Source organism: Sceloporus undulatus, chromosome 6, assembly GCF_019175285.1.
Source record: "Sceloporus undulatus isolate JIND9_A2432 ecotype Alabama chromosome 6, SceUnd_v1.1, whole genome shotgun sequence".
NCBI classification, from domain to species: Eukaryota; Metazoa; Chordata; class Lepidosauria; order Squamata; family Phrynosomatidae; genus Sceloporus; species Sceloporus undulatus.
The window spans coordinates 19,653,035-19,679,218 of NC_056527.1; the positions used below are offsets into that span (position 1 = coordinate 19,653,035).

The following is a 26,184-nucleotide window of genomic DNA, read 5'->3' on the forward strand; positions in this document are numbered from 1 at the left end:
CCAACACCTTCACTTTTATTCTCCTGTATGAGTTTTTAAACATCCTTCGCTTGATGAAGAAGCCAATGGAGCTTTGAAATGATGTGTTCTGTGCATTTTGGTACATTTGGCAGAAATAATGCAATTTGACACTGCTTTAACTGCCATGGCTCAATGCTATGGAATTCTGGTATTTGTAGTTTTGTGAGAGATTTTGCCTTCTCTGGTGCCATAACAACTACAAACCCCAGGATTCTATAGCATTCAGCTATGGCAGTTAAAGTGACCAAACTTGTTAGAAATCAGTACAATGCAGCAGCTCACAAGAGTTGACTAAGGTGCAAAGCCACCAATGGCTCAGAGAACAAACTCAGGGGCTGTTCACACTACATTATAAACCAGTTTGCAAACTGGTTTTAAAGGGGGGGTCATTCACACTTGCATTGGGTTTTTCCAATCTTTCAAGCGCAGCCTGGCTTTTTCCCTCATCTGCCAGTGATTTAGTTCCCTTATCTGCACCAATGTCCCAGATTCCCAGAGCTCACCAAAGCCAGGGAGGGGGTTCTCCTGGAAACATCACTAGACAGTGTTGATTTTTTTTAAAAAATAAATAATTTGACAGTTTATGCAGGTATTTGCTATTGCATGGCCCCAGTAGAAAGCACTTTTAAATACTCGCGTCATCAGTATGACAAAGGTGTGCATAATTTGCTTAACATTTAAAACAAAAACCTTTATCAGTAGGGCTATGGGGTTAGGGTCATTTCCCCCTTTCCCAAGAAATAAAACCACAACACACTCTGCTCCCAACTTGATGCAAACTAATGTTCTCACACACCTATTATATTGCTGAGAGATATTTATTATATTATTATATGGCTGAGAGAGTGTGACTCCCCCAAGGCTAACCTATCCCAGAGTTTCTTGCTAAGGGTTGTTCTGAGGGGCCTGCCATTGCCATCCTCTGAGGCTGATTTTTGGGGAGAGGGGGGGTTGGCCAAACAGTGTAACATAGATACGTATCATTTGACTGACAGTTAAAAATCCCGAGACCAATCGCAATGGCGGCTCCATTTTAAATTGATACAAAGGGTAATGTGAACTTCATCAGGATTAAACTGCCACTGAGAGATTCGATTGGGGTAAATGTAGTGGGAACTTTGATTCGAATTTCCCTAGATGTACTCATCACAAAAATACAGTGTGAATGAGCCTCAGTCTTTATTATATGAACTCCATTCTAAAGTAGGAAAGTTACTGAGGGAGCTATTCTAATCTATCTACATCTCTAGCATGGTTTGGGAGAAGTGAAAGGGTTCTTATTCATATTGAAATGCTTACATTTCCACTAGTATTGTGCTGCTTGTGCACATATGCATTGAAAACTGCAGTTTCTCTTGACTCACATTAAATTTAATTGCATTACTGGAACTCATATCATCTTATGAGCAAAATCAAATCATCATTTGACTCAATGGTAAATAATTCAATGAATATTTTAAGTGTGTGTTTCTGTGCCTTCATGCCGCCTAACAACTTAGGATAACCCAATGAATTTCATAAGGTTTTCTTAGGCAATGAATACTGTATTCTGAATGGTTTTGACAGTTTCTTCCTCTGAAATATAGCTTACAGCAACTGGTATTCATTGTAGGTTTCCCATCCAAGTACTAATCAGCACCAACCCTGCTTGTAGAAACTGAAACTTATCTAGCTGGCAAGGCAGGATATAAAAAACCTGAAGGAAAAAAGATTCTATGAATATAACTGAGGAAGAACTTTGGGCCCTTGCCTCAAAAGCTGGCATGTAAGGACACAGCCCATGTAATTATGGATTGCTCCTCTGCAGCACCCAGAGTGAACCACACTCTTAAGTGAACCACATACTATGAAGAGGTCTAAGGAGTCATTCCCACTTACCTATAAAGCAGGTCATGATCTGAATTTAGGGTGCATTGTTCCCACAGAAGCCCAAATTAAATCTCCCTTACCCCTCATTCGTTCCCACCGCGTTTCGAATCAGAATAGAATTAAAATGTTTAAACCGGATTATCAGCCGATAATTCGGTTTAAAATAATAGTAGTTTATAACGCGGGTTATTTTTGAAAGCGGGGTACAATTCGCTGTATCTGAATGGGAATGAAAGGGTGTCTGATTTGGGAACCTGGAGATGGGAGGAGCAGCGCTCAAGGGGCTGGCCTGGGGGTGTCACCCTCTTTGGTCTCTTTCTGCATCACCAGCGCCATTTTCTTCAATTCGCATAGACTTTCCCCCAGTGGATTGCAACCTCCCCTCTGCTCCTCATTCATAGACCGATGTGTAAGGAGAGCCATTGAACACCATTTTAAACTATTTTTTTTTCTTTTTTCACCTCTGCCTGAGCAGCAGATGGGCTTTGCAGTACATGCCTGCTTGATCACCCCACAGACAGCCCAGTGAGCAATGGGGGACGCAAAGCAATTTTGGGAAAAGGAGGCTCCTTCCAGAGGAACTATGGGATGGGCAATTGGGGACACAAAGCGATTTTGGGAAAAGGAGGCTCCTTCCAGAGGAACTATGGGATGGGCAATGGGGGACCCAAAGCGATTTTGGGGAATGGAGAGCCTGGACGCCCAGGGATCTGAGGGGGGGGGATCAAGCCTTATCTTCTCTCTTCCCCAAAGATTCCCTCCTCAATAATGAAGCCCTCTGCCTTCTCCTTCTTGATCTGATTTGCCAAACCTCCTTCTAGTCTGGGGAGACACAACAGAAGAGCCTTGGATGCAGCTGATTTTCATTGGCTGCCCGCCCCCCAAAAACCCCAAGACTTGTGACATCTGAAGCCTACGCGCTTGATTGACAGCTTGTGGACACAAATTGGAACGGGAAGCAAGTTAATCCGCTTTAAAATAAAGCGATTTAAAATAAATGGGAACAAAAACAGGGTCTAAATGAATCGAGGTAATTTGCCCCTTTTGGTAATGGAAATGATGGAAAAAATTCGAATTATTCCTGGAATATAATCCGAATCAGAATCGCGACAATATAATCCGTTTTATCTGTCAAGTGGGAATACCCCCTAAGAAGTATTGACTTACCATTCTAAAATACTTGTTTATTTTATCCCACTTGTTTTACAAAAATGGCTTCAAACACCCTTCAAATCCAATACTAACACCAACTAAAGGGGATTATAAAATAGTGATTGATCTTAGAACCTGTTGATGGTCTCAGTAATGGTAACTCAAAAAAGGGGAAGTGTTTCAGCTGGAGTTCTATTCAGATATGATAAAACAGTCTTTTATATTTTATCCCCTAGTCCATTACTGATGGCTCCAGTAATGAAAATTATTAAAGTACTAGCATGGAAGAAATATGCACATAGATAGGCTGTGTAAAATCATTTACTGTATATACTCATGCATAAGTTTATAAATTTTAGTCAAAAATTGACCCCAAAAAACTGCGTCAATTTATCTACAGGTCAATGTAATTACTTAATTTTTTGATAACTTAATTACTGTATTTTTGTGAGAGCTTAGTCCTTCCATGGAGCATCTGAAAGAAGTATCAGCCCCCTTTACTCTCTCATTCATCCAGCCTTTAGAGTGAGCACAAACAGTTATGCCTGTTGGAATTTTCTTTGGCATTATTTTTCTTTGCTTCATGTTTTACATCCTTTGTTACATGCCTCTATGTTTTACCCATGATGTATCCATGGGTCATATCAAAATCCATAATTTTGGACCCCAAACCTGCCCTCGACTTATACATCAGGTCAACTTGTAGTCAATTATACCCAATATTCTCTGCTTACCAGAGTATTGTGTTGTTCCTTCTAAAGTAGGCTCCTGTGCCTTTTGTATATCATTCATAGTTGTCTCTAGTTCTGTAGTTAATCGTCTTCTTTCGTTAAATAACGTCTGCAGCTTATGATCTAGAAAATTATTTTATATCCTTTTGTAACAGAATATAGTTTGAAATAACTGAAGTCAAAAGAATTTTGTAACAAATATATAGTATTACCTGTAGATAATTTTAATTCAGTACCAGATTTTTATAGTAAGTGTTAGTTTTAGTTTTTTCACAAACATTATTTCAGTAATCCATGCAACAAACTTAGAATATTAATTACTTTTTATCATATCTGCATCTGCATTTGAATTAGAGGCAAACTTTTAGGGGCTATTTCAGAGAACAATACAAATTTGGCATTGATTCAAAACAAGGCTCACACCATCTTGTCCTCTAAAACGTGCCACCTCCTCTATTTCAATCTGCCCCCAAGGTGCTATTAACTAGAAACATTATTGAAGACAACTTTGCATGTAACCACTAGGGGACAGGATTGTATGTATTTTAGCACAGCAAAGTGAAATTGCTTTTGCAACAAGGATTAGGCAGATTTTAAAGTTGCATCACAGCTTCTTCAGCAACCCCAACAAATAACTTTCTAGGACAAACAGAAGGTCAAGCGGAAAGTGCCAAGGTAGGTTTACAGCTGAAACTTAAGAAAATAAAAATAATGACCACCGAAGGTCTCCAAGGATTCACCTTAATGAGAGCACTGAAACAGCCAAAGAGTTTTCATTCCTTGGATAAAATATTGACTGGAACAGCGACTGCAATCAACAAACAAACAAAAAGGAGTAGGAAGGGCAGCTATGAAAGAACTGGACAAGATCATAAAGTGTAAACACATAATACTAAACACAAAAGTGAGGACAGTCCAAGTCACTGTATTCCCCATCATCATGGACAGGTATGAAAGCAAGACAGTGGGGAAAAAGCCAACAGAAAGAAAATCAACTCATTTGAGAGATGTAGCGCTGGAGATCAGCTCTAAGGAAACTGAGACAGGCCATAGGCGAGATCTAAAATCCATGGCAGCTTTTACCCTCTGCACAGTAAAAGAAGCTATTTTATGCACTACTTTTAGAAGAATCATTCATTATTATTAATTTAAAATTATTAATTTAAAATCAGATGTTGTTGTTAACTAAGGTTCACAGTGACCTTATGGATGAGATATCTCCAATTCTCCCTACCTACAACCACTCTGCTCAGATCCTGCAGGTTCAGGCTCATTACTTCCCTGATTGAGTCTAACCATCTATCATGCTGTCTTCTTCACTTTCTGTTGTTTGATCCTAACTATGTCATTCAGTGTCATCTCTTTGTACTTTAGGGCATTGTTCAATTCTTTCATAGCTGACCTTCTCATCCCTGTTCTTATTTCTTGATTGCAGTCTTCATTCTGATCAATGTTTGCTCAAGGCTTGGGAAATCTTTGACGATTTCAATTTCTTCATCATGTAGGATTAATTCATGTAGATTTTCTGTGGTCATAAATTTTTGTTTCTTAATATTTAATGTTAAGCCTACTTCAGCACTTTCTTCTTTGACTTTCTTCAGTAATTATTCTACTTCTTATTTATTATCTGCCAGTAAAATGGTGCTTGTAATGCTGCATAAAAAATGTCAAGGAATAAGAATAGATATCAGCATGAAAAATACCTGGTACAAGAACTGTGTACAGAAAAGCTAAGGAGAATGCAAGTGTTTTTCCAGAATATACATGGACTGCCAGAGAAGACTCAATACTTCTTGTGGCATAATCATCCTATCTATCCAGAGAAAAAGAAAGCACTGTATCCCAAATGCAGGTATTGTCGCCTTGTCAGCTAGAAAGCCAGGTCAGAATAACCTATATGTCTGTGCTACTTAAAGTGATGATCCATGAACCAGTCAACAAATCATTAGATGTCAGTATCTGATGAGTTTACAGGAAAGAAAGAATCCGTTGTAGACAATGGGCACAAATATGGTACCAGTTACCATATTTAATGTATTTAATGTTACATCTTCAAGGTAAATATTTTTCAGGATTAACATTTCTGGGCCGCAACAATGGTGTTTGCTGCACTCTGTGCAGGTTTCAAGGCAGAGAAAGAAGAACTTGGAATTCCTTTGGAGTATGTCAAGTCTTCTGCACTGTTCCTTTACTGTGATTCTCAGACTTCAGTATGACAAGGAAGGTGCTGCTGCACTCAAATTCTCCATTTGGGCTCACAACAAGCAAATGGGTGGTTACTTTATGAAAATAATAGTGGAACAGACAGCCCATTGGTCTGTTACAGAAGGATTCTTCCTATATTCTTGGAGGGGAGAATGTTCTCTTGCATCCTATTCCCACTTGTCTTATTTCTCATCCCATAAATTACCACTTGGAGAGACTCAAACTATTTCAGCCCACCTATTAAAAATTTTCTAACTCCAATTCTTGTCCTTGTAAGACATGCAGGCCTTTCTCTCTAGAAAACCATATCCCTCTCACCAGGGCAATAGTCAAGCCTCTCTGAGTTTTTTTAAATCCATCTGCCCTCTCACTATTCCATTTGCAGAGATAGCATCAACTGATTGCACTTAATTGGATTGTCTACTTCCTTCAGCTATAAGAATCTATGTTTGAGTCAACTTTTCAAGAAGAAATAAGATGAGTAGATTTTAGATTATATGAAAGACCAATTTTGGGTTAGTGGAACTGATGGACTTAGGAGTTGATGACTTGAGAATCTGCTATATTATTTTGTAGATGAGATCTTCTACAAGGATGAGAACATTCTTGGTACTAAATGAATGTATAGTATTAGATATTAACAGTGTGCAAAATATCTGCTTGGCTAGAAAGGGGATTATCTCATATCTGTTGCCTGTTCTTGTACAACTTTCAAACAGAAAGACTCCTTTCTGGACAATAATTTGTAAGTAATGAGTGCATGATGTGTTGTTCAATTGCACTCCTTTCTGTTTTGTTTGGGATTCAATTCAAGGAATTGACTCTTTCTGGACTTTTTCACACGGGAGGAATGAATCACCATCCCAAAAGAAAAGAAAGTGGGGTCAATTCAAAAATGCACTAAATTACATACTAGCTCATCACACAAAAAGATGAAAATGGCATCCATCCTAAAGAGAAAGCAGTGCGAATGTGAATGAATTCATCACATGATTACATATCAATCGCCTTTTTAATGCAAATTAACATGTTTGTGCCTGCACAGGGAGGATAGGATCGCGTCTGGAAGACTTAACAATACCAGTTCCAAGGAACACCCTCCCCACCTCGAGTTAGAGAGAAATAAGGAGGAGACAGGAGACATGCTCAACCTCCTCATCTTTACCTCCCCCCCTTCTCTAAATCCTCCAAAAAGAGCTGCTTTTGGCAGCCAGGGAGTAGGAAGGAAAATCGCAGCAAAGGATCATGGGAACTGTAGTCTGTTTCTAACATTTCCTGTCAGAGCATTAAATTGTGTTTTTATGTTGTTGCTGTGTGCCTTCAAGTCATTTCAGACTTACGCCAGACCCTATCTATCATGGGGTTTAAGGGCAAGATTTCTTCAGAGGGGGTTTGCCTCCACTCCCCCCCCCCATCTTTCCTCGGAAACAGCTGCTTTCTTCTCGGCAGCCAGGGAGGGAAAGTCGCAACGAAGGATCATGGGAATTATAGTGTGTTTCTAACAAAGGGAATCCATGACCGATCTAGAGATGCATTTCATACTCAGGCAAATGTGGAACAGGGTTTATAAATTTGATGTTTTTCCGAATTTACCTATTCCTGGGATGACTTGGGATTGCATTCGGATCGCCTTTGAATTGCCTGCAACGTCGTTTGATATTCTCTTTTGAAATAATGTGAAACCCCACGGATGACCCCGGATTGAGGTTCATTTAACCTTCCAATTTTCAGCATGTGAAAAAGTCCTACAGTTTATAACCAAAATAGTCTATAAATGAAAGACTGCCTCCCCTCATATGTACCTGATTGAGGGTTACCATTATCAAAGGAGGTTCTGATTGTATTTCTTCCCAGCACCTAAGGAAGTTTGGTACAAACTCCAGGCCACTGGCTTCTCTTAGCCACATCTCAGTCATGAAATTGACTTCCAAAAAAAGCCATTTAGCCTCACCCCTGATAGACTTGGCAAGAGGTATTTTTATTTAATCTAACTTTTGAATATGTTAATTACACTGTTGAAGTTTTAATTCCTCCACTATCTTTGCTTTTAATTTTTATTCTTGTTGTTTACAAGATTTTAAAATGTTAACATTGTACTGTAAAGTCTATAGCTAGAAGGTGGCTTAGAAATACTCATATAAATAATAAATAAAGTTAAAACAAGGCCTTAATTTCAAGTACATTTGTTTAAGACAGTTATTGACACCATGAGAAATCACAATATACATACCACTTATACTCCCTGGTTGCAAAATTGCATGTTCTTGAGCTTCTTGTAGCTCTTTTCTATTCGATTCTAACATTTCCAGCAACTCTTTCTTCTTCACAGATAAGTCATCTAATTCTCTTCCTGTAAGCAGAAATGTTTTCAAATAATCTCCTGAAAAACAGGTTCAAAAGTCATATTTGCCCAGAAAGATTCATAACATGTGATCAGTTAAAACTAAAATTGGATCAGAAGTATGAAAAGTATCATATTTATATTTTCACCCATACTAAGTAATTGTAAATATACTAGTAAACAATGCAGGCATGGGGAAGAGACTGACAAATGCATTATAATCTTCTCATCCATAAACCAGAACAAAAATCATTACTAAATGTAATTTAAAAAATGCTGAATGTGATTTTTAAGACAAGTAAAAAGATGCAAAATTGGTGATAGATCTAGAGCAATCATGAGAAGGTTGATGTGCCCTCACAATTTATATTACTCTTACCAGGGCAAGCCGTGCTGCAGAAAAAGGTAAAATAGCTTATCAACTTTTTAAACATAATAGAGAGTATGCAACTACACTTCTCCAAGTGTTGTTGGACTGTAATTATCATCGTTGTTAGCTGGCACAGCCCATCACAAGACTGATGGGAGTTACAGTTAATAACGTTTGGAGAGCCACAACTGCCCACTCTTACTTTAATATAAGAATACCAGGCCCAAAGTGTCAGCAGTAGACTATATATATATATATATATATATATGAATGAAACCATATGAATTTCACAATTATATAAAACAATACAGTATTACAAAATACATTTGTCCAAATAGCAGGATCACAGTTGTTATGGAAAACCAACTTAAGTGTTAACAATCCCTAAAAGCCTATGGGGGAGTGACTGGCTAAACCAAATGTTCAAACAAACAATTGAACTTAATTGTGCTCTTTTATTATTTGCCATATTTGATGATGCACAGTTGATGTACAGACAACTTATATCTGTACTCCTAGGTACTGTGAGAATAGCAATAAAAAGAAATTGGAAGTTTCTACAAGATTTGTCACTTATACAATGGTAAGACAGAGCATAGGTAATGGTATACACATAGTGGGAGTGTAGCTACAGAAGAATTTTAAAAGGATAATTTTGCTGCAGTATTGTCACCATTCATCTTCCATGGTTCTAACTCAACTTTGTCCTATGGTCCTCCAAATGATCAGCTGACCCTTTGGAACAGTGTTTTTAAGCTATGGAACTGTAGTGAGCAACCAAACCACTCACAGTTAATTTTTCATGCTCCTACTGTATTTATTCTCAAATAAACCATACCTGCATAGTTTTTTGTGGCTTTTTCAGGCTATGTGGCTATGTTCTAGAAGATTTTCTTCCTGACGTTTCGCCAGCATCTGTGGCTGGCAGTGTGCTCGCCCCGACCATGGGCTTGCCATCTGAAGATCTAAGCATCCGTGATTGGCAAGCCTCATTAACTTCAATGGCCATACATGCACGTGGTCCCAACAGAGCGGCCACATGCATGCCACCATTGGGACTGGAGGTCCTGACATTTTTGCCATCTGCATTGGGGTCCATAACAGAGCCTTCGTGGATAAGAAAGGCCCACTGTATTGTATGTAGGCTTAATTGTTCAATGTTACAGACATGACATAGGGAGGACCCTTTGGTAAATGCTTTTAGTAATTATGAAAATTAATGATTTTTTTTAGAAAGAGCATGGTCACAAAATATATAACAATGAAAAGGATTAATAGCCAAACTATTATACGTATACTAATTAAAAAAACTAGGAGTATGCACCACAAGCAAAATCTGAGCTACTTCAAATGTTATATCCCAAATTCAGTAAGAATGGCTTCTGCAAGGTACCACAACTTCACATCCATCCCAACAGTGGGCTGGAAAGTAAGACACTTTTCAAGTATAGCTCACCCATGCAAATAATATACAACATTTAGAAAAAACTGATAAGAACTGTAGGTATGCACCAAAAACTATGGTTTGGACCATCAGAAGCCATATAGTCATAATTGCCATTTGTGTCCATTTTAAATGGCCATTTATCTAGATTTTCAGTATTGCTAGCCTAAGAGCCTGAAGCATTGTTGGGTCAATGAATTTTGTGACAGAGTTATGCTAGACTGTTTAGTTCTGAGGATGTCTGGACCCAGGCATGATGGAAGGCAGAACTGATGATGCTTCTGCTCCTTCTGATAATCTCACCAAATACCATCTGAATACTGAAACACTATGTGCCACAGATGCCTTTTATTAAAATGCAAAATAATTTCTCCTGGACTTACCAACAGGTCGTACAAATACAGTTCTTTCTGAAGCATCAAATATATTTTGTATGCCATCCAGTGTTGCCTCTAGCTCTTCATTCAAATGTTTCCTTTGCTTAGACAATTCCTGCAGGGTGTGTGCTACATAAATGTCGTAACAAAATGTTACATCAAAATCTACAAAAAATAACTAGTTTCATTATAATAAGTAATGAATTTTCAAGGTTTTCTAGGGTATTAAAAATATTACTGTACTGCATACCATTTATCTAACACTTTTGGGGTCACTAGGTAATGCTGAATAACTTCCCACCCCATCTTCCACCCAGTTTATATGTGGCTATGAGCTGCTATAATGCACACATACAGAATCAACTGCAGCACTAACTAATACATGTGTCATGCTTCTCTGTTAGCTAGGCTTCCTTCTCAGATCCAATAACCAGACTCTGGAGTGTAGCACAGAGTGATGTATTGAAGGATAAGAAAAGTAGTAAATAACAGGCAACTCACTGACATTGGCCGGTTACATACCGGCAGTTGGGACGTCCGGAGGACGTCCCATTTTAAAAAAGGGGTGTCTCTTCTAGACGCCCCTGAGTCTAGTACGGACTGTGTCCGTACAATATGGCGCCGGCCCTTCTACATGGCCGGCGCCATATTGACGTATCGGACGCTGAGCATCCGAACGTCGCGCGGGGCACGAAGGATGACGGCACGATGCGCCCTTGGCACGGTCGCGACGTCCATCCAGTGAGCCGTCGGAAAGAACTCCAAAATGGAGCTTCTTTTTTGCTCCGTGCGGGACCCAGCAACATCAGGGACTGCCTGAAGGAAGAGGCCCCTCCCTCCTCAACTGTCATCTCGGCCTCAGAGGGAGCGACCAGGCAGACCCAGCAACATCAGGGACTGCCTAAAGGAAGAGGCCCCTCCCTCCTCAACTGTCACCTCGGCCTCAGAGGGAGCGACCAGGCAGACCCAGCAACATCAGGGACTGCCTAAAGGAAGAGGCCCCTCCCTCCTCAACTGTCACCTCGGCCTCAGAGGGAGCTACCAGGCATACCCACCAGCAACATCAGGGACTTTCCTGAAGTACGAGACTTCTCCCTGCTTTAATTCAATTGTATTTGTATTGTATTCAATTTTTACTGTACACCGCTATGATCATTGCGGAGTAGCGGTCTATAAATAAATTGTATTATGTATTATTATTAAGGGCTATCCAGCTAATCCCATTGGCTAGTCCCTCCAGGGACTCCTGGTCATATTGTTTCGATTACAAACTCTAACCAACACATTCCAATCTCACAGAACCAGTAGAGATTGTTTATGCTATCCACAAGATATCTCCAGATGGTCAGCCAAGGCTCTAGACATGTCCTTCATCTCACAGTGATAACATACAGTATCTGGCTGTGTCTTACAAACCTTCTCATGGGTTACCAACCTCTCTTTCTCTCAGGCCTTAATCTTATTTTCTCAGTCTCAGTTTATCTTGAATCTGATACATTTATATATTTACATTAACTACACCAACTATATCCATTTTCACAATATGATCCTTATTGTTTATACAGTCTCTTTATCTCACTCATCCTCTCTATACATTTAACCAGTCCCTCATTAAAGCATAACATTATCCAGCATGATCTAACAGCCACTGTACAGGTCTAGCACAGTTATATACATTATTCAAAACACACTCTCTGGTGACAGGCTCCATGGGTTGCATGGGGTATGACGCTATGCCAACAAATATTGAAAAGAAAACAGTGGCCAACAGACTGGAAACTATCAATATACATCACTACCTACAAAAAAGGAAACACAGAAGACAGGCATGGATTTGTAGGAACTAAGTAGAGCAGTGGGGGATAGTGGGACTTGAAGAGGTCTCTTTCGCAGGATCACCATGAGTCGGGATCAGCTTGTGGTAGTTAAAAACAGCAAAATCTGGGATGCAATGTATTTTGGCAGAATGGAACATTTCTGCTATTTTGCATGATTCTAGAACTAGCTGAAGACTCCATTGCCTGTACCTATACAGCATGCCCTCCAAAAGTCCAGCCAGGTGTATTTGATGAGAATGCAAACAGGACTAAGGCTAGGCTCCCACTTCTTTGCCTACCACAGAATTAATTTAGAGTGGTCCCATGACCTCCACATAGAAGTGTAAAATGCTAGTGCTCAAAGTCTTTGCAGCCCTTGGCTGCAAAAATTAAGGATCAAGTCTTGTCTTTGTCTGCAGCCAAACTGCAAACTGATTATTTCAAAGGCTAATTATGAACTCTGTGACTAAATATATTATTTCTACACTGTACAGTATACATGCACCCTTAGTAGACCACAAACTTAACATGAGTCAGCAGTATGATGTAGCAGCCAAAAACCTCTGAGTTGCATCAAGAGAAGTATAGTGCCAAGAACAAAACAAGTAACAATCCTACACTATTCTGCTTTGGTTAGACCTCATCTGGAATACTGTGTTCAGTTCTGGGCACCACAATTCAAGAAAATTATTGACAAGCTCAAATATGTCTAGGAAACAGCAACTAACATGATCAAAGGTGTGAAAATCAAACATTATGTGAAATTAAGGCGTTGGGCATATTTAGCTTGGAGAAGAGAAGACTGAGAGGTGACATGATAGCTATTTTTAAATAACTGAAGTGATGTCGTATAGAAGATGGAGCCAGCATGTTTTCTGCTGCTCCAGAGACTACAAAATGACCCAATGGATTCAAATGACATGAAAAGAGATTCTACTTAAACACTACAAATGACTTTGTTTACTGGAAGAGCTGTTCAACAGTGGAACAGACTGCCTCAGTGTGTGGTGAATGCACTGTGTCTGGAGGTCTTTAAGCAGAGGTTGGCTGGGCATATGTTAGAGGTAAAGGTAAAGGTAGTCTCTCTACATGAATGTATAGTCATAACTGACTGTAGGGGGCAGTGCTCATCTCCGTTACTAAGCTGAAGAGCCAGCGTTGTCCAAGGACTGCTCTGGTGGTCATGTGGCCAGCATGCCTGCACCAAACACTGTTACCTTCCCACCAAAGTGGTACCTATTTATCTACTTGGGTTTGCATGCTTTCAAACTGCTAGGTTGGCAGAAGCTGGAACTAGTGACAGGCGCTCACCTCATCATGCTGCACTTGGGCTTGAAACTGTCAACCTTCCAATCTTCCAATCGTCAGAATTGTGTTTTTTTAATCACTGAGCCACTGCATCCCATGGGCATATGTTAGGAGTGTTCTGTATTCCTGGATGGCAGGGAATTGTACTAGATGACCCTTATGCTGTCTTCCAACTCTAAGATTCTATGATTCTATGTAAAGAAAGCACTTGTAAAGTGACCTCCTTGATGTCTTAATTCCAAATGTGTATGTTTAAGTCTGTAGTTACAGCATCAGAAATGACAACATACTTACCACTGACACTGCCTGGCTGGGTAGCTGCAAGTTTCTCAGCTTCTTGTAGCTCTTTTTGATTAGATTCCAACTTTTCTAGCAAAAGTTGTTTCTTTTCAGATAGTCTGTATATTTTAGACATTTCTTTTTCTGAAAGCAAAAATTTAAAAAATCCATCTAAAATAATTTCAACAATCTTATAAAAGTTACTTTCGAAATGGCATTTTCATTTTCTTTTTATCTGTCAATGAATGTCTTACAACAGAGCAAATAAACCAAATGTAATTAATTTGGGAGTGTATTGTGTAATTCAAGATGATAAGTAGAGCAATTCTGAATGTACATTAAATGCTCAGCCCAGGACAGACAGGAGAAACACCACAAAAAAAAAAAAGTAAACACCCTCACAAATATTCCAGCAACACTCTAAGGAGCTTATCTCGTGAACAAATAAGCTGGCTTACCTCTTCCGTTGTGAATTCAGGATCCAGAATGCCCCTGGATGTTATCATACCTAAATTGCCACCTATCTAGCCGGGATGCTGCTGCTCAGATGCATCCCGTGTTGAAGCCTCGCTCAGTCAGCACTTTTTCGAAATTGGAGAGCATCTGACTTCAAAAATTGGCCAGCTGAGTGAGGCTTCGACCTGGGATGCATCCGGGCAGCAGCATCCCAGCTAGATAGCGATTTAGGTAAGATAACATCCAGGGGCATCCTGGATCCTGAATTCAAGCCAGAAGAGGTAAACTGGCTTATTTGTTCATGGAATAAGCTCCTAAGCATTTCTGTCTACTCTACCACTACCTACCACTCCCAGGATGTGGCAAAGACAGTGCCTACACACCATCTAAACACACACAGAGGGATCTGGTGTATCTCTCAATATTCAGAGCAGATATACACAATTTCATAGCCGAGAAAATGTAGATCTCAGCAGACATGGTATATACATGGGTCTTATTAGACCAGGCAGTAAGAGGCCACTAGACAAGAAAAGAGTCTGAAAGTCTGAAAGGAATTACTGCATAAATTCACACAGCCTAAGAATGTCAACAGCCTCCTACTTCTGTTAGTTCAAGTAGACAGGGCAGATGAACAGCCCAGCAAACCACCCCTTTACATGCCCTTCTTGTTTGTCCCCATCCCATAATTATTGTTATCCATACTCTTTACAGATCAGTGGAGATACCACCCATATCCTACCCGTGATTCTTTCAGCCATGTCCGTATCTTGGATAAAGTGTTTTACTGATGTATCTGTCATTCCACCAGTGTAGTGTGACTTTAAAATCTCTGAGCAAAAGGATCTTCAGTATGGCATTATATTGGGGTTTACATGAGAGTAGAGGGCTTAAACCCTTGCTTCCCACTGCAGTCCCTCACCACCACTCCTGCATTGTGCAGCAGCCAGCTGCCCAGCAGCATCTACCTTGGCCGTGCCCAGCTCACCACTATCTACAGTGCATGCTTCTCAGCCGAGGAAGGAGATGGAGACTCCTATACCTCCATCAAGAGAGGCACAGGAGACTCCACTGCACAAAGCTGTGCACCTATCTTGGTAGTGAGTGCTGCACTTTGGCATTCAAGAACAAAAGGAAGGAAAGATGGTAGGCAGGTTGCTCCTCTCAAGGTAACTGGATACAAAGGGAGCAGCAACCAAGCAGCTGGACAACCCTCCCTCCCTCCCTTCCTCTTGTTGGGACTTGGCTAGCTCCCACATGCCCCTCTCCATCCTTGCCAGTCACAAGATGAGGATGGGGGGCTGCTCTCTCTCTCTGCCACTGCCACTTCATGTTTTGTGTAGCAGCCAACCGGCCAGAACCATCTGCCTCAGCTGCACCTGACACATCGCCACTGCCTGATGCTTCTCAGCTGAGAAAAACATGAGTGGGGTGTGTGTGGCTGCACAACGTCATGCCTCACTCTCAAAGTGTCTTCCAAAATGGAACATATCCATGCAAAATCTGGGTATATTTGCACAGTGGATATGTGTGTCATACTAAAATTAAATATTGAAAAAAATCAAAGATTGCACTCACCACTGGGTCTTTCAAATAAAGCTCTTTTTGAAGGATGATGTTGTATTTCTAGCATATCATTCGTAGCTGCCTTCAGATCATCAGTCAACTTTTTCCTTTGTTCTGTTAGTTCTTCTACTTTACGTTCTGCAAAATTATTTCAAGCTGATGCATCAGTGAATACAACATTGCCTGAGTTTAAAAACTTTGAAATAACCACATTCAGTAAAGTTTAGCTATATAGCTATACACAATGGCAAACCTCCTTTGAAGAAACTTGCCTAGAAAACCCTGTGACAGGGTCACCTTAAGGTCCCAGTAAGATAGAAACGACCTGAAGGCAAACACCATGCACCAACAAAAAGTTTTAAGTAGTAATATTAAATAATCTCTAGTGCTTTCTGAAGCCTTGTAAAACCAACACTTTACATAGATTCTCTCAGTAAGCCACATATATAAGACCTACAGGGTCAGACATTCTATAGTTATTCTAATATTAAACATGGCAGTGGGAAGTGCAGTCACAGACAAAGGCCTTCTACCATAGGATACATGCAATTCCACAGTACAAATCAACAGTACAAAAACTGAACTGAGTGAGTATAATATCATTTTGACCTTAGGCTACAGTCTGTCATTAAGAAAACAAGCAAGGTCCAATTCTCCCTAACTTGATAAACCCATCTCTGCACTGTAATATTCCAGAGATCACATGAGTTGCTTATGACTAAATATTCCACCATTTTTGTTATGTTTCTTCACTTCATTTCCTACTTATGATGACCTTAAGTTGAAACATCACAGGAGTTTCTTGGTCCAGAGGGATTTAACATAGCCATCCTCTGAGGTTGAGAAAGTGTGACTTGTCCAAGGTCACCAAGTGGGCTTCATGGGTGAGCAGGTATTACCAGTGGCATTCCTGCCCCCTGTATCACCCGGTGCAAGGGCTGGGGCCTCCGGACAGGAAGCGGGGCTTTCTGGGGCAGCTTGACCCTTCTCTGCTATTGGTGGCCCTGCCTTCCTACTTCTCCCTCCCCAAAGTAGCTGCTGGCTGGACTTCCCACCAAGGCAGCAGAAGGTCACTTGTCTTCTGTGGAAGCACCAGCCATTGTGCCCCCTACCCTTGGCGGGGACCCAGGAACACCGTCATACTCCCACATTTTCCCGCCATCACGTATATGCATTGGTGAGAAGGAACTTGCTGAGAAGCAGTCAGGAGGGACACGCTTGGCCCTCTCCTTCACTGCCATGCTGTTGTTCTCATTATGAGGAGAGCGGCACCATGGCAGCAGAGTTGGAAGGGCCACACTCAGCCTTCTCCTTCACTGCCATGGTGTAGTCCTCATCATCATGAGAGCAGTACCATGGCAGCGGGGTTGGGAGGGGGTGGAGGAGGCACCTACTGTAGTGGTCCAACCATGTGTCACCCCGCTTCTGGGGTGTCAACCAGTGCAGGCCACACCACCATGCCCCCCAGTGACCCCACTGGGTATTCCAGTCCTGCTCTTCTTAAATCCTAGTCCAACCGTCAAAGCACTACAGACTACATCATATAGAAGAGAAAGTCCTCTGCACATAAACAGCTAAATAGTGGGAGGAATCCTGGACTGTAATACCTAATTTTCGATGTGGAGAGGTGTTTTGTTATTGTTTGTTTGCATGAAGAAACATTAACATGAGCCCCACGGCTGCATTCTCATCCAATATAACCGGGATACAGATGTATAATCTCTGGGCAAACTGGCCCTTCATTTATGAATTAGAGGCAAGGGTCTATTAGCACAGATATTGTGTGGGCTGAAGGAATGTTTAAATGGTGGCAAAGAAGTCTTCTCAAATCACATTTCCAAAGAACATTGGTGCTGACAGACTAAAGGGGAGGGTCACAACACCCGAAATTAAGGGGGATGCTGCCCCACCTACTGGGTCTACAAGAGTTATTGATGTTATGCCAAAGAGACAACTGTGTCCACAATACAGCTGAGAAGATAGTAGAAAAATTGCCAGGATTGTGCTAAGGTATTTAAAAAAAAACCAAGGACATTCATGGAAGAAATTATGCTGGTTGAGTCAAAGACAGGAGACTATAAATGTAAAAAAGAAAACAAATTAAAAACTGCATTCCAAGAAAACCTATGCACACTGTAGGTAAAATTTCTCTTCCAACCAGTAGAATCTGCAATGTTCTTTTAAAATGGACACATCTCTTTATTATTTGAGGTTCACCTACTAAATAGTCTCAGTTTTGGGGGAAATAGGTATTAGAATTAGTACAGTGCAGCAGTAAAAATATTCTGACTAAGGACAAAGACACCAATGGCTTAAGAACAAACTAGTCTTTATTATAGGAACTCTGTTCTAAGATAGGAAAGTTACTGAGAGAGCTATTCTAATCTAGCTATATCTCTATGATGGTCTTGGAGAAGAGTCTGGGTGAGAAGAGGAGTGGAAACATCTCAAAGTTTACATGATAGAGGAGTCAGGTAGACAAAGAGAGAGATCACTGCAGGTCACTCAAACTATCTAATCCTATTACTACTGCCTACTTTGAGGCATTAACTCTTTAATGCAGAACATTGTTGAACTTCCAATACTGGACACCCTCAGAAAGAAAAGCAGACCTCCATACACTAATTCAGAAAACATCTTAGCCATTTTTTGACCCAGACAGAAAATATCAGAACAATTTCATCTCTGTTTAGATAACAATATGCTATCACAAGTATTAGCAACTAATAATGACCACTCTGAGGTTCACCTGTTTAATATTGTGGATTATAACTTTAGGCATTCTCATGGTCCTGAATGACTTTAAAAGCAAATCTGGGTAGTTAAATGGTAAATTAAAAGTAGCTCCTTCATACTTGAGAAGTCCCAGGATATGTATGAGTAGATAGTTTCACCACTGTGTCAGTTCTGGATAACACAGCTTAAGAAAGATATTTACAAGCTGGAACATGTTAAAACAAAGGGGGCAATAGACTTTATCACACAGGGAAAGTCAGGGAAAAGTGGGGGTTTAAACTGTCATCATCCAGTGAAAGGATTTTCCTGTGAATGATTTGTTGCTGGTTATTACCTGGTTATTTCCAGGATAAGTCCTCTTTAATCGCAATGTGTGTGAAAATCCTCACTGTGATCGTGACTTTCACGGGACAATGACAGTTTAAACCCCCAATTTCCCCCTGTGTGATAAAGTTCAGTGAAGGTAAAGGGACTGGGAACCAAGCCATATAGGGAACCATTGATGGACTTAAGCACACTAAGCGCAGAGAAGAAAACACTGTGAAGTGATATGATAATCATCATCAGATATCTGAAGGGTTGTCACATGGAAAATAGAACAAGCTTGTTTTCTTTTGCTGCAGGGGTTAGGACCCTGACAAAAGGATTTGAATGATAAGAAGTGAGATTTTGATGAAACATTTGGAAGAACATGTTAAAGAGTGGAATAGTTTGCCTTGGAAGGTGGTGGACACTCCTTCCTTGGAGGTACAGCAGTTGGATGGCCACTTGTCAGGGATGCTTTAGCTATAGATTGCCTGCACTGGAAATGGGATATATTACATGAACTTTGGGCTACTTTCTAACATTTTATTATCTAGAACTTACAAGAAACTAAAAAGGTTAAGCCTCTTCAAAATGGCTCAAGGATCATTGAGTTTCAAGGCTATATGGAATACTGAGGTGGAGGTTAACCAGAGTGAGTAGGAAGATAATCAGAAGTGGGGAAGAATAGGAAATTAGTCTGTTTATCCTAAGTATTCTTGATGGATGGATTAGAGTTTGGGACATAAATATACACTGTTAATAATAATAATAGGATTTATTTATATGCCGCCCAATCACTGGGAATCTGGGCGGCTTACAACAGAGGGAATAATAGACGGTTCCCTGCCCTCAGGCTTACAATGTAAAAAGACACGACACAAAAGGAGAAGGGAATAGTGGAGGGGAGGGGATCAGGTCCAGCATTCCTCTCTCCCTCTGAGGCCTGGACCAAGGCAGATGGACCAGAGGGAGGGGAGGGCTCTTTTTTTAATCTTGTCACAAGATGAAGGATTCAGACAGAAGTCTTTCACAGAATGCAGTTTGGCTCTTTTAACACAGAAAAGCAAGGTCATGAGATGCTAGGAAAGAGTTCCCTCCACAAAGCCAGCATAAAGTTGTTGATTAAAAGGCTTCTGTTTCAGCCTAGCTACAGCACTTCACTTAAGGAATCACAACATACTACAATATTTTATACAGGTCCCACTTCTAAGTGACTAAATAAATACCTTCATACTATGGGTAAGTGAAATTTTGGGGATACCATGAAAGTATAATCTTTATTCAATCTAAACTCAAATATGTTTTGAACAGATTATCAAGTTAATGAAACCCAGTCCTTACTAACTGATAAAAATACATCAAATAACACCTCTACCAGCCTTTCGCAGTGCACACATTTGGGCTTTCAACTAGGTAGTAGTCCCTACTAGAGTAGATCCACTGAGTTAACAGGATTTATGCAAGTGTTATTATTCAACAATTGATTTAATTGGCCTATTGTAGATGGGACTAGTTCTGAATTTAGGCCTTATTATCAAATCTTAATTAGCCAGAAAATGTCCACCTGTTACTATAAGTTAAAGATTTCAGAATGAAAACTTGGAAACTTCTTTTACCATTCATACTGTCTGGTTGGAGAGATGCAAGCATTTGTGCTTCTTGTAGATCTTTCAGATTTGAATCTAATTTTTCTTGCAAAAGTTTTCTCTTCTCAGATAATGCAGACAGTTTCATTTCTGCAAGGGAATGACTTAGAATCATTATACAGAACCATAACAAAGCTACCTTTACAATTTAAAAGAGATGTGATTAATCCAGGGTGGTGTTTCAATGAAACCAAAGGGCTGGCTATACAAGCTATGTTCAGTACAAAATAATCTTTTTTTCTTCAAAAATACTATCTTATTAATGCAATTGTATCTCTTAAAACCAAGGTGTAGGGTGGATCTAGGGGCCACTTTTCTGCCTGGGCAGCCACTTTCAGAGACTGCCAAAAATGCCCTCCAAAAGAAGAGAGAAGTGGACTGCTTTACTCGTTTTGAAAAAAAAGTATTTCCTGTTAAATAATGGGGCTGGAGGGGCGGGGAATGAGGTGCGAAATCTTTTTTTAAAAAGTGAACTGGTACTACTTGAAACCTCCAGGAGATGCAACCAACCCCCCACCCTTCTTTTTCCCTTTTGGTCAGAAAAAGAATGCAGTCCAGGGAGTTTGGAGGGATTGAGGACTACAAAAATAGCATTGGATGCAACATGCAGTTTCACCTTCAGCTTAATGATAGGAGTGTTGTTGTTATTGTTGTCTTCAAGAAGCAGTTGAGACAGCACATAACAAAAAAAGTGTAGCAAAAAATTGCTATGAATTGAAACAGGATTCCAGGTGCATAGCTGTATAGGTCTGTTAACCGCAAAAACAACAGAATCTTAAAGAATCTTAAGACTAGAAAATTTACTATGGCATAATCATTTCTGCATTAGAATATAAGTCATTAGATAACAAACAGTAATCCACAATTAGCAAGTACAAATATACAGATATGTATTGGGTACCCAGAGCTTATTTTAAAATGACAGCCTGACAATTATATCCCAAAAATATGGTTCATGATTATTCTATTTATTTATATACTTATTTATGTTGTTATATTTAATTTTAATATTGTTTTTCTCCATAAAAGCCTGCCTGAGTCTTAAGAACTTCAGAAGAGGCCTTTATCTCAGAGCACTCACAGTCATGTTGGGTGAAGATCCTAAAGAAGGCCTTTCCAGTAGCTGCACCTAGGTTGTGGAACTCCCTTTCATGGGAAACTAGGATGGCCTCTTATGCTTCTGGCAGACAAATTTGTTGTTGTTGTTAACTGCTCTTGAGTAAAAGCAAATACCTTTTATTAAGTAAGCCTTCAGCAACTGATCTTTCCTAATGTGGTTGTGATAAATTGTTCTCCAATTATCTGGGCAACATAGCAGACAGGTATGGTCTCTCCTCCAGGTAAACAAAGGGTTAATGATATGATGGTTTAGGTTACATTTATTAGGGTTAGTATGGAAGAGCAACAGGGGGTATAGCCACACTGCAGAATTAAAGCAGTTTGATACCACTAACTGCCATGACTCTATCCTAGTGTGAATTATTCAGCCTGATCTGTCAGAGAACTCTGGTGCCTCACCAAACTACAAATCCCAGGATTCTGTAGGATAAAGCCATGGCAGTTAAAATGGTGTCAGACTATTTTAGTTCTCCTGTGTGGTTACACTTAGAGATCATGAGAGACAGTTGCTCAATAGGAACAACGAGTTTATGAGAAGTGTGAAAGCTCTGAGATGCTTCCAAAATAAGAGGTTATAAAATATGGTGCCTTGATGAACCTTTGGACCTGACGGAGAGGTAGGAGAGGTGCTGCCCATCTCACCATCCCTAGGATAGGTGCTTTCCACCTCACCATCCCTAGGAAAGGTTTGCTGTAGGCTGGACAAAGAGACTCCCAGCTTTCTATAAAAAGAAGACCCAAAACACCATCTGTATTGTGAGTAGAAAGAGAACGTTTAGCTAAGCACGTTAAAGCTTTTTTCCCTAATCTTGGCTGAATATGATTTAGCGTGTACAAGTCGACCTCCGGTATAAGTTGAGGGAAGGTTTCAGTGTCAAAAATCCTGGGTTTTGATATGACCAGTGGATAAGTTGAGGATAAAACATAGGGGGCTATAACAAAGGACAGAAAGGGGAAAATACCACTTCCATCTCTCCTTTTCCTTCTCTGGACCTCCCCAAACGATTCCCAGGTGCTGGAAGAGAGGTTTTAACATTGGATTGAGAAAGGAAGCAAGTGGATTTAAATGGAGAGGTTTTTCTATGGGAAGCCAGGGCTTGCAAAACAGAGTAGGCAGAGATGCAAGGGCTTTTAAATGGGAAGTTTTTCTATGGAGCAGAAAGAGACACAAGCACTTTTAAATGGGGAGTTCAATGGAGACTGGAGGATCAGGTTTGCTTGCTTTGAGACCCTTCTAAGCACTACTGGTGTACTGACCCTTAGATAAGTCCACCCAAGATTTTAGGGGCAATTTTGGGGCATGAATTTCTCGACTTATAGTCGAGTATATACGGTAGAATAACTTACAGCTGCTCCTAAATAATGTCCAAAGCAGGTGCCTTCATATACAAGATGCCCCTTTGTGAATGTAAAATTGTTTACTTAGAGTAAAAAAATTCCTTAAAATATCTCTTCTTTTCTACTCTCTATTTATATGCCTTTGTTTGGGGGGAGGGGGATGTGTAGGATTCTCTAAACCCTAAAAGGGAAAGTGTCTGCAGAGTCAGCGATGGAGGAAAGTGCAAGTTAAAAACCCCTCAGTAACGTCCCACTAAATAACTGTATCTTGGGGTGGATTTGAAGGTGGTGGCAACTGATAGAATTCATGGAGTCCCCTCTTCTACTCCAGAACAGGAGATGGGATCAAGCATCTCATTAATGTTTTTTCTTAATTGTTTCAAATTTATTTTTAATTCAGTTCATTCAGTATGATAATTTCTTTAACTGTACATTAATATTGTGACATTGTGGTGTATTTGTATTTTTAATTGTGTCATGTGAACTGCTTCAAGTCCCTGTATTGGGAGAAAGATAGGGGCACAAATCATATAAGACTTTATAGGTCACAGTCAGTACTTTGAACTGTGTCCAGAAATGGACCAGGAGTAAATAAAGCTGTCATAATAAGGAACTCAGGTACTTCCTGTAACTGAGCAACACTATGGTTTTTGTAGTCCAAACAAGATGCATTTAAGGCACTTTACTGTTTCTGATCAGATGAATCAAGAGGTCATCTTGGAAATTAGGGAGAGGCTTTGGGAAGGGGGCTGCACTGAGACTCCAGCAGGCTGGATTATGTCTGCCTAGCCAGAGGTTTTTTAATCTTGGTTTGGGGCTCATTCACAGTGGCTTGCATGTAGTTGTTTATCAGGAAATATTTGCTGGCTATCATCTTAATATATATTTTAAAAGCCATCTTGAGTGATAACTTTACAACAGGGAATTTTATGGTGACAGTTTCAATAACAACAGCTCAGTGGATGCACTCACCCTGAAAACTGCTTTCATCTGCAAGCCTTGGAGCATAAGACTGTGCCCTTAAAAGATTCTGTTCGTTTGTTTCAAGAAGTGCAGTCAAATGCTTTCTTTGCTCTTGTAGCCCTTTTATCTTTTCATCTGTGAAAACACAAACACATGGTATGTTTAGTGTACACTGTCCAGAAAACTATCTATTTTAAACTAAATTGAGAGCCAGCATTGTGTAATGGTTTGAGTGTTGAATACATGCTCAACTATAGAAACTCACTGAGTGACCTTGGGCAGATCATAATCTCTCAGTCTTAGAGGAAGGCAAAGGCAAACCCGCTCTGAACAAATCTTGCTTAACAATATAATAAATATCACACTTAATTAGTTTTTAAGGTACCACAGGACACTGTTATTTTTTTTCTACAAAAGACTATCATGGCCAACCCTTAGAACAGTATATAAAGGCTGGGGGAGAAGAGTACAGAGGGTTTATATTAATTTGGTGTAGTTAGTGGCCTAATTCCAATTGTTAATCCCAGTTAGAATAAGTCCACAGAATCAACACAACATACAGAAGTATTGACTTACAATTGATTCAGTGGCTTTACTCTAGTTAGGACTAAAAACCAGATTTAGGCCTGTGCCTATTCATTAATTTTATTTCTTGACTGTCTCACACATAGAATCTCTCTGAGGTATGTGCAAAAGAAAAAAAGAAAGTCAAGTAAAACAGAATTCACATTCAGTTAAATAAGTAGTACAGATTAAGCAATTTAACAAACACAAACTGGCATAGTATTATAAAATACACTGTAGATTACAAAAAGTTGACAGAATTAAAATCAGAGTACCAGAGCTAAACCGAATATCTTTTAGAACTTCAAACGGAATAACAATTTTAGCCAGATGTGGAAAAAAAGTAGTAGTGTGAAAAAAGTGGAATGGGCAGTAAATTTGAAATACTTAAGGTGGGTTACAGACTGCCCATTTGGGGCGGGCTGTACCCGCCCCTTTTCCCAGTATATCGGGGCCTCAGCTGCTAGAACGGCAGCCACTGAGGCCCCGATCCACCGCTTTTCAGGCTGCGGGGAAGCGGCAAAAGGCCCCTTCCCCGCAGCCTGGAAAGGGGTGTCCTTGGGGCTTCAAGCCCCAAGGACACCCCGCGGTGGCGGGGAGGAGTAGAAAGGGGCTGTTTGGCCCCTTTCGCCCTTGCTTCGCTGGGCACAGCCGTCTGAAGGCTGCGCCCAGCGACGCAAAGCGGCGCCGCAAACCAGGAAGGAGCTCCGAAACGGAGCTCCTTCCTGGTCCGCACAAAGGGCGCACTAAGCGCCCTGGCGCGGACCGACGATGTCACGTCCTCACCGCCCCGTATAGAGGCGGCGCGGTCGTGACGTTGTCATGGTGGCCCCCATGTGGAAGGGGAGCCGCCATTTTGTACAGACTCAGTCCATACTAGGGTTAGGGGGGTGCAGAAGCACCGCACCTTCCTAACCCTAGTACGGACTGACTCCGTACTTTCATGGCAGTTTATAACCCACCTAAGTTTTGCAACACAATACAGTTTACTGCATTGATCGAAAGGGTAGGTTTGTAGGGAAAGAATCCCATATATAAAATGGAGGTGAAAGGAACAATTTGATATATTTTATTTCTGGTGCTGTTTCTAGTTCTACTGAATTAGTCTTTTATTTCAAACACTGATCAGGAGTCCCCTTTGATGATCTATTAACACTATTCTAAAATAAAGTGGGGAAGTTATGGATGTCTGGATTTACTAAGGGATTAATGTATATTGTACTGAATGGCATATACTTTGTAGAGACAGTATGATGTAGAGGTCTGAGCACTGTCTATGACTGGAGACGAGAGTCTAAATCCTTGCACTGCTATAGAAACCCACTGACTTGTCTTGGGCAAGTTACACTCTCTCAGTCTCAAAGGAGGCAAAGGCAAATCCCCTCTGAACAAATCTTGCCAAGATCACCCTAAATTGGAAACAACTTGAAGGCACACATCAACAACAACTACAGCCTAAATCCAAGTGCTTGTTGCAACTAGATTAAATCTGTTAAATCACCATCACTGAACTGTAGATAATACTTATATAAATCCCAGTAATTGAATAAATGTACTCTAATTGGGATTAGCAACT

General features: G+C 40.4%; 2 protein-coding genes across 6 annotated transcripts in view; both read right to left on the reverse strand.

The window, feature by feature from the left end:
• Positions 1 to 26,184, reverse strand: part of LOC121934829 (GRIP and coiled-coil domain-containing protein 2-like) — a 123,590-nt gene that overhangs the window by 84,519 nt on the left and 12,887 nt on the right. For 3 of the 5 annotated variants that reach the window (XM_042475710.1, XM_042475706.1, XM_042475707.1), the window contains exons 2-8: positions 24,054 to 24,179; positions 20,595 to 20,714; positions 15,949 to 16,074; positions 13,930 to 14,058; positions 10,517 to 10,639; positions 8,209 to 8,358; positions 3,777 to 3,896 (exon numbers count right to left, since the gene is read on the reverse strand). In XM_042475710.1, the coding sequence (XP_042331644.1) occupies positions 3,777 to 3,896; positions 8,209 to 8,358; positions 10,517 to 10,639; positions 13,930 to 14,058; positions 15,949 to 16,074; positions 20,595 to 20,712 (766 nt within the window). In that variant the 5' untranslated portion in view covers positions 20,713 to 20,714; positions 24,054 to 24,179. The remainder of the gene's footprint in view (positions 1 to 3,776; positions 3,897 to 8,208; positions 8,359 to 10,516; positions 10,640 to 13,929; positions 14,059 to 15,948; positions 16,075 to 20,594; positions 20,715 to 24,053; positions 24,180 to 26,184) is intronic. The other 2 variants (XM_042475708.1, XM_042475709.1) reach the window with 2 other exon arrangements.
• The window catches only part of CCDC7 (coiled-coil domain containing 7), a 99,325-nt gene continuing 96,711 nt past the window's right edge, over positions 23,571 to 26,184 (reverse strand). The window contains exons 23-24 of the mRNA XM_042471938.1: positions 24,054 to 24,179; positions 23,571 to 23,578 (exon numbers count right to left, since the gene is read on the reverse strand). Coding sequence (XP_042327872.1) covers positions 23,571 to 23,578; positions 24,054 to 24,179 — 134 coding nt within the window. The remainder of the gene's footprint in view (positions 23,579 to 24,053; positions 24,180 to 26,184) is intronic.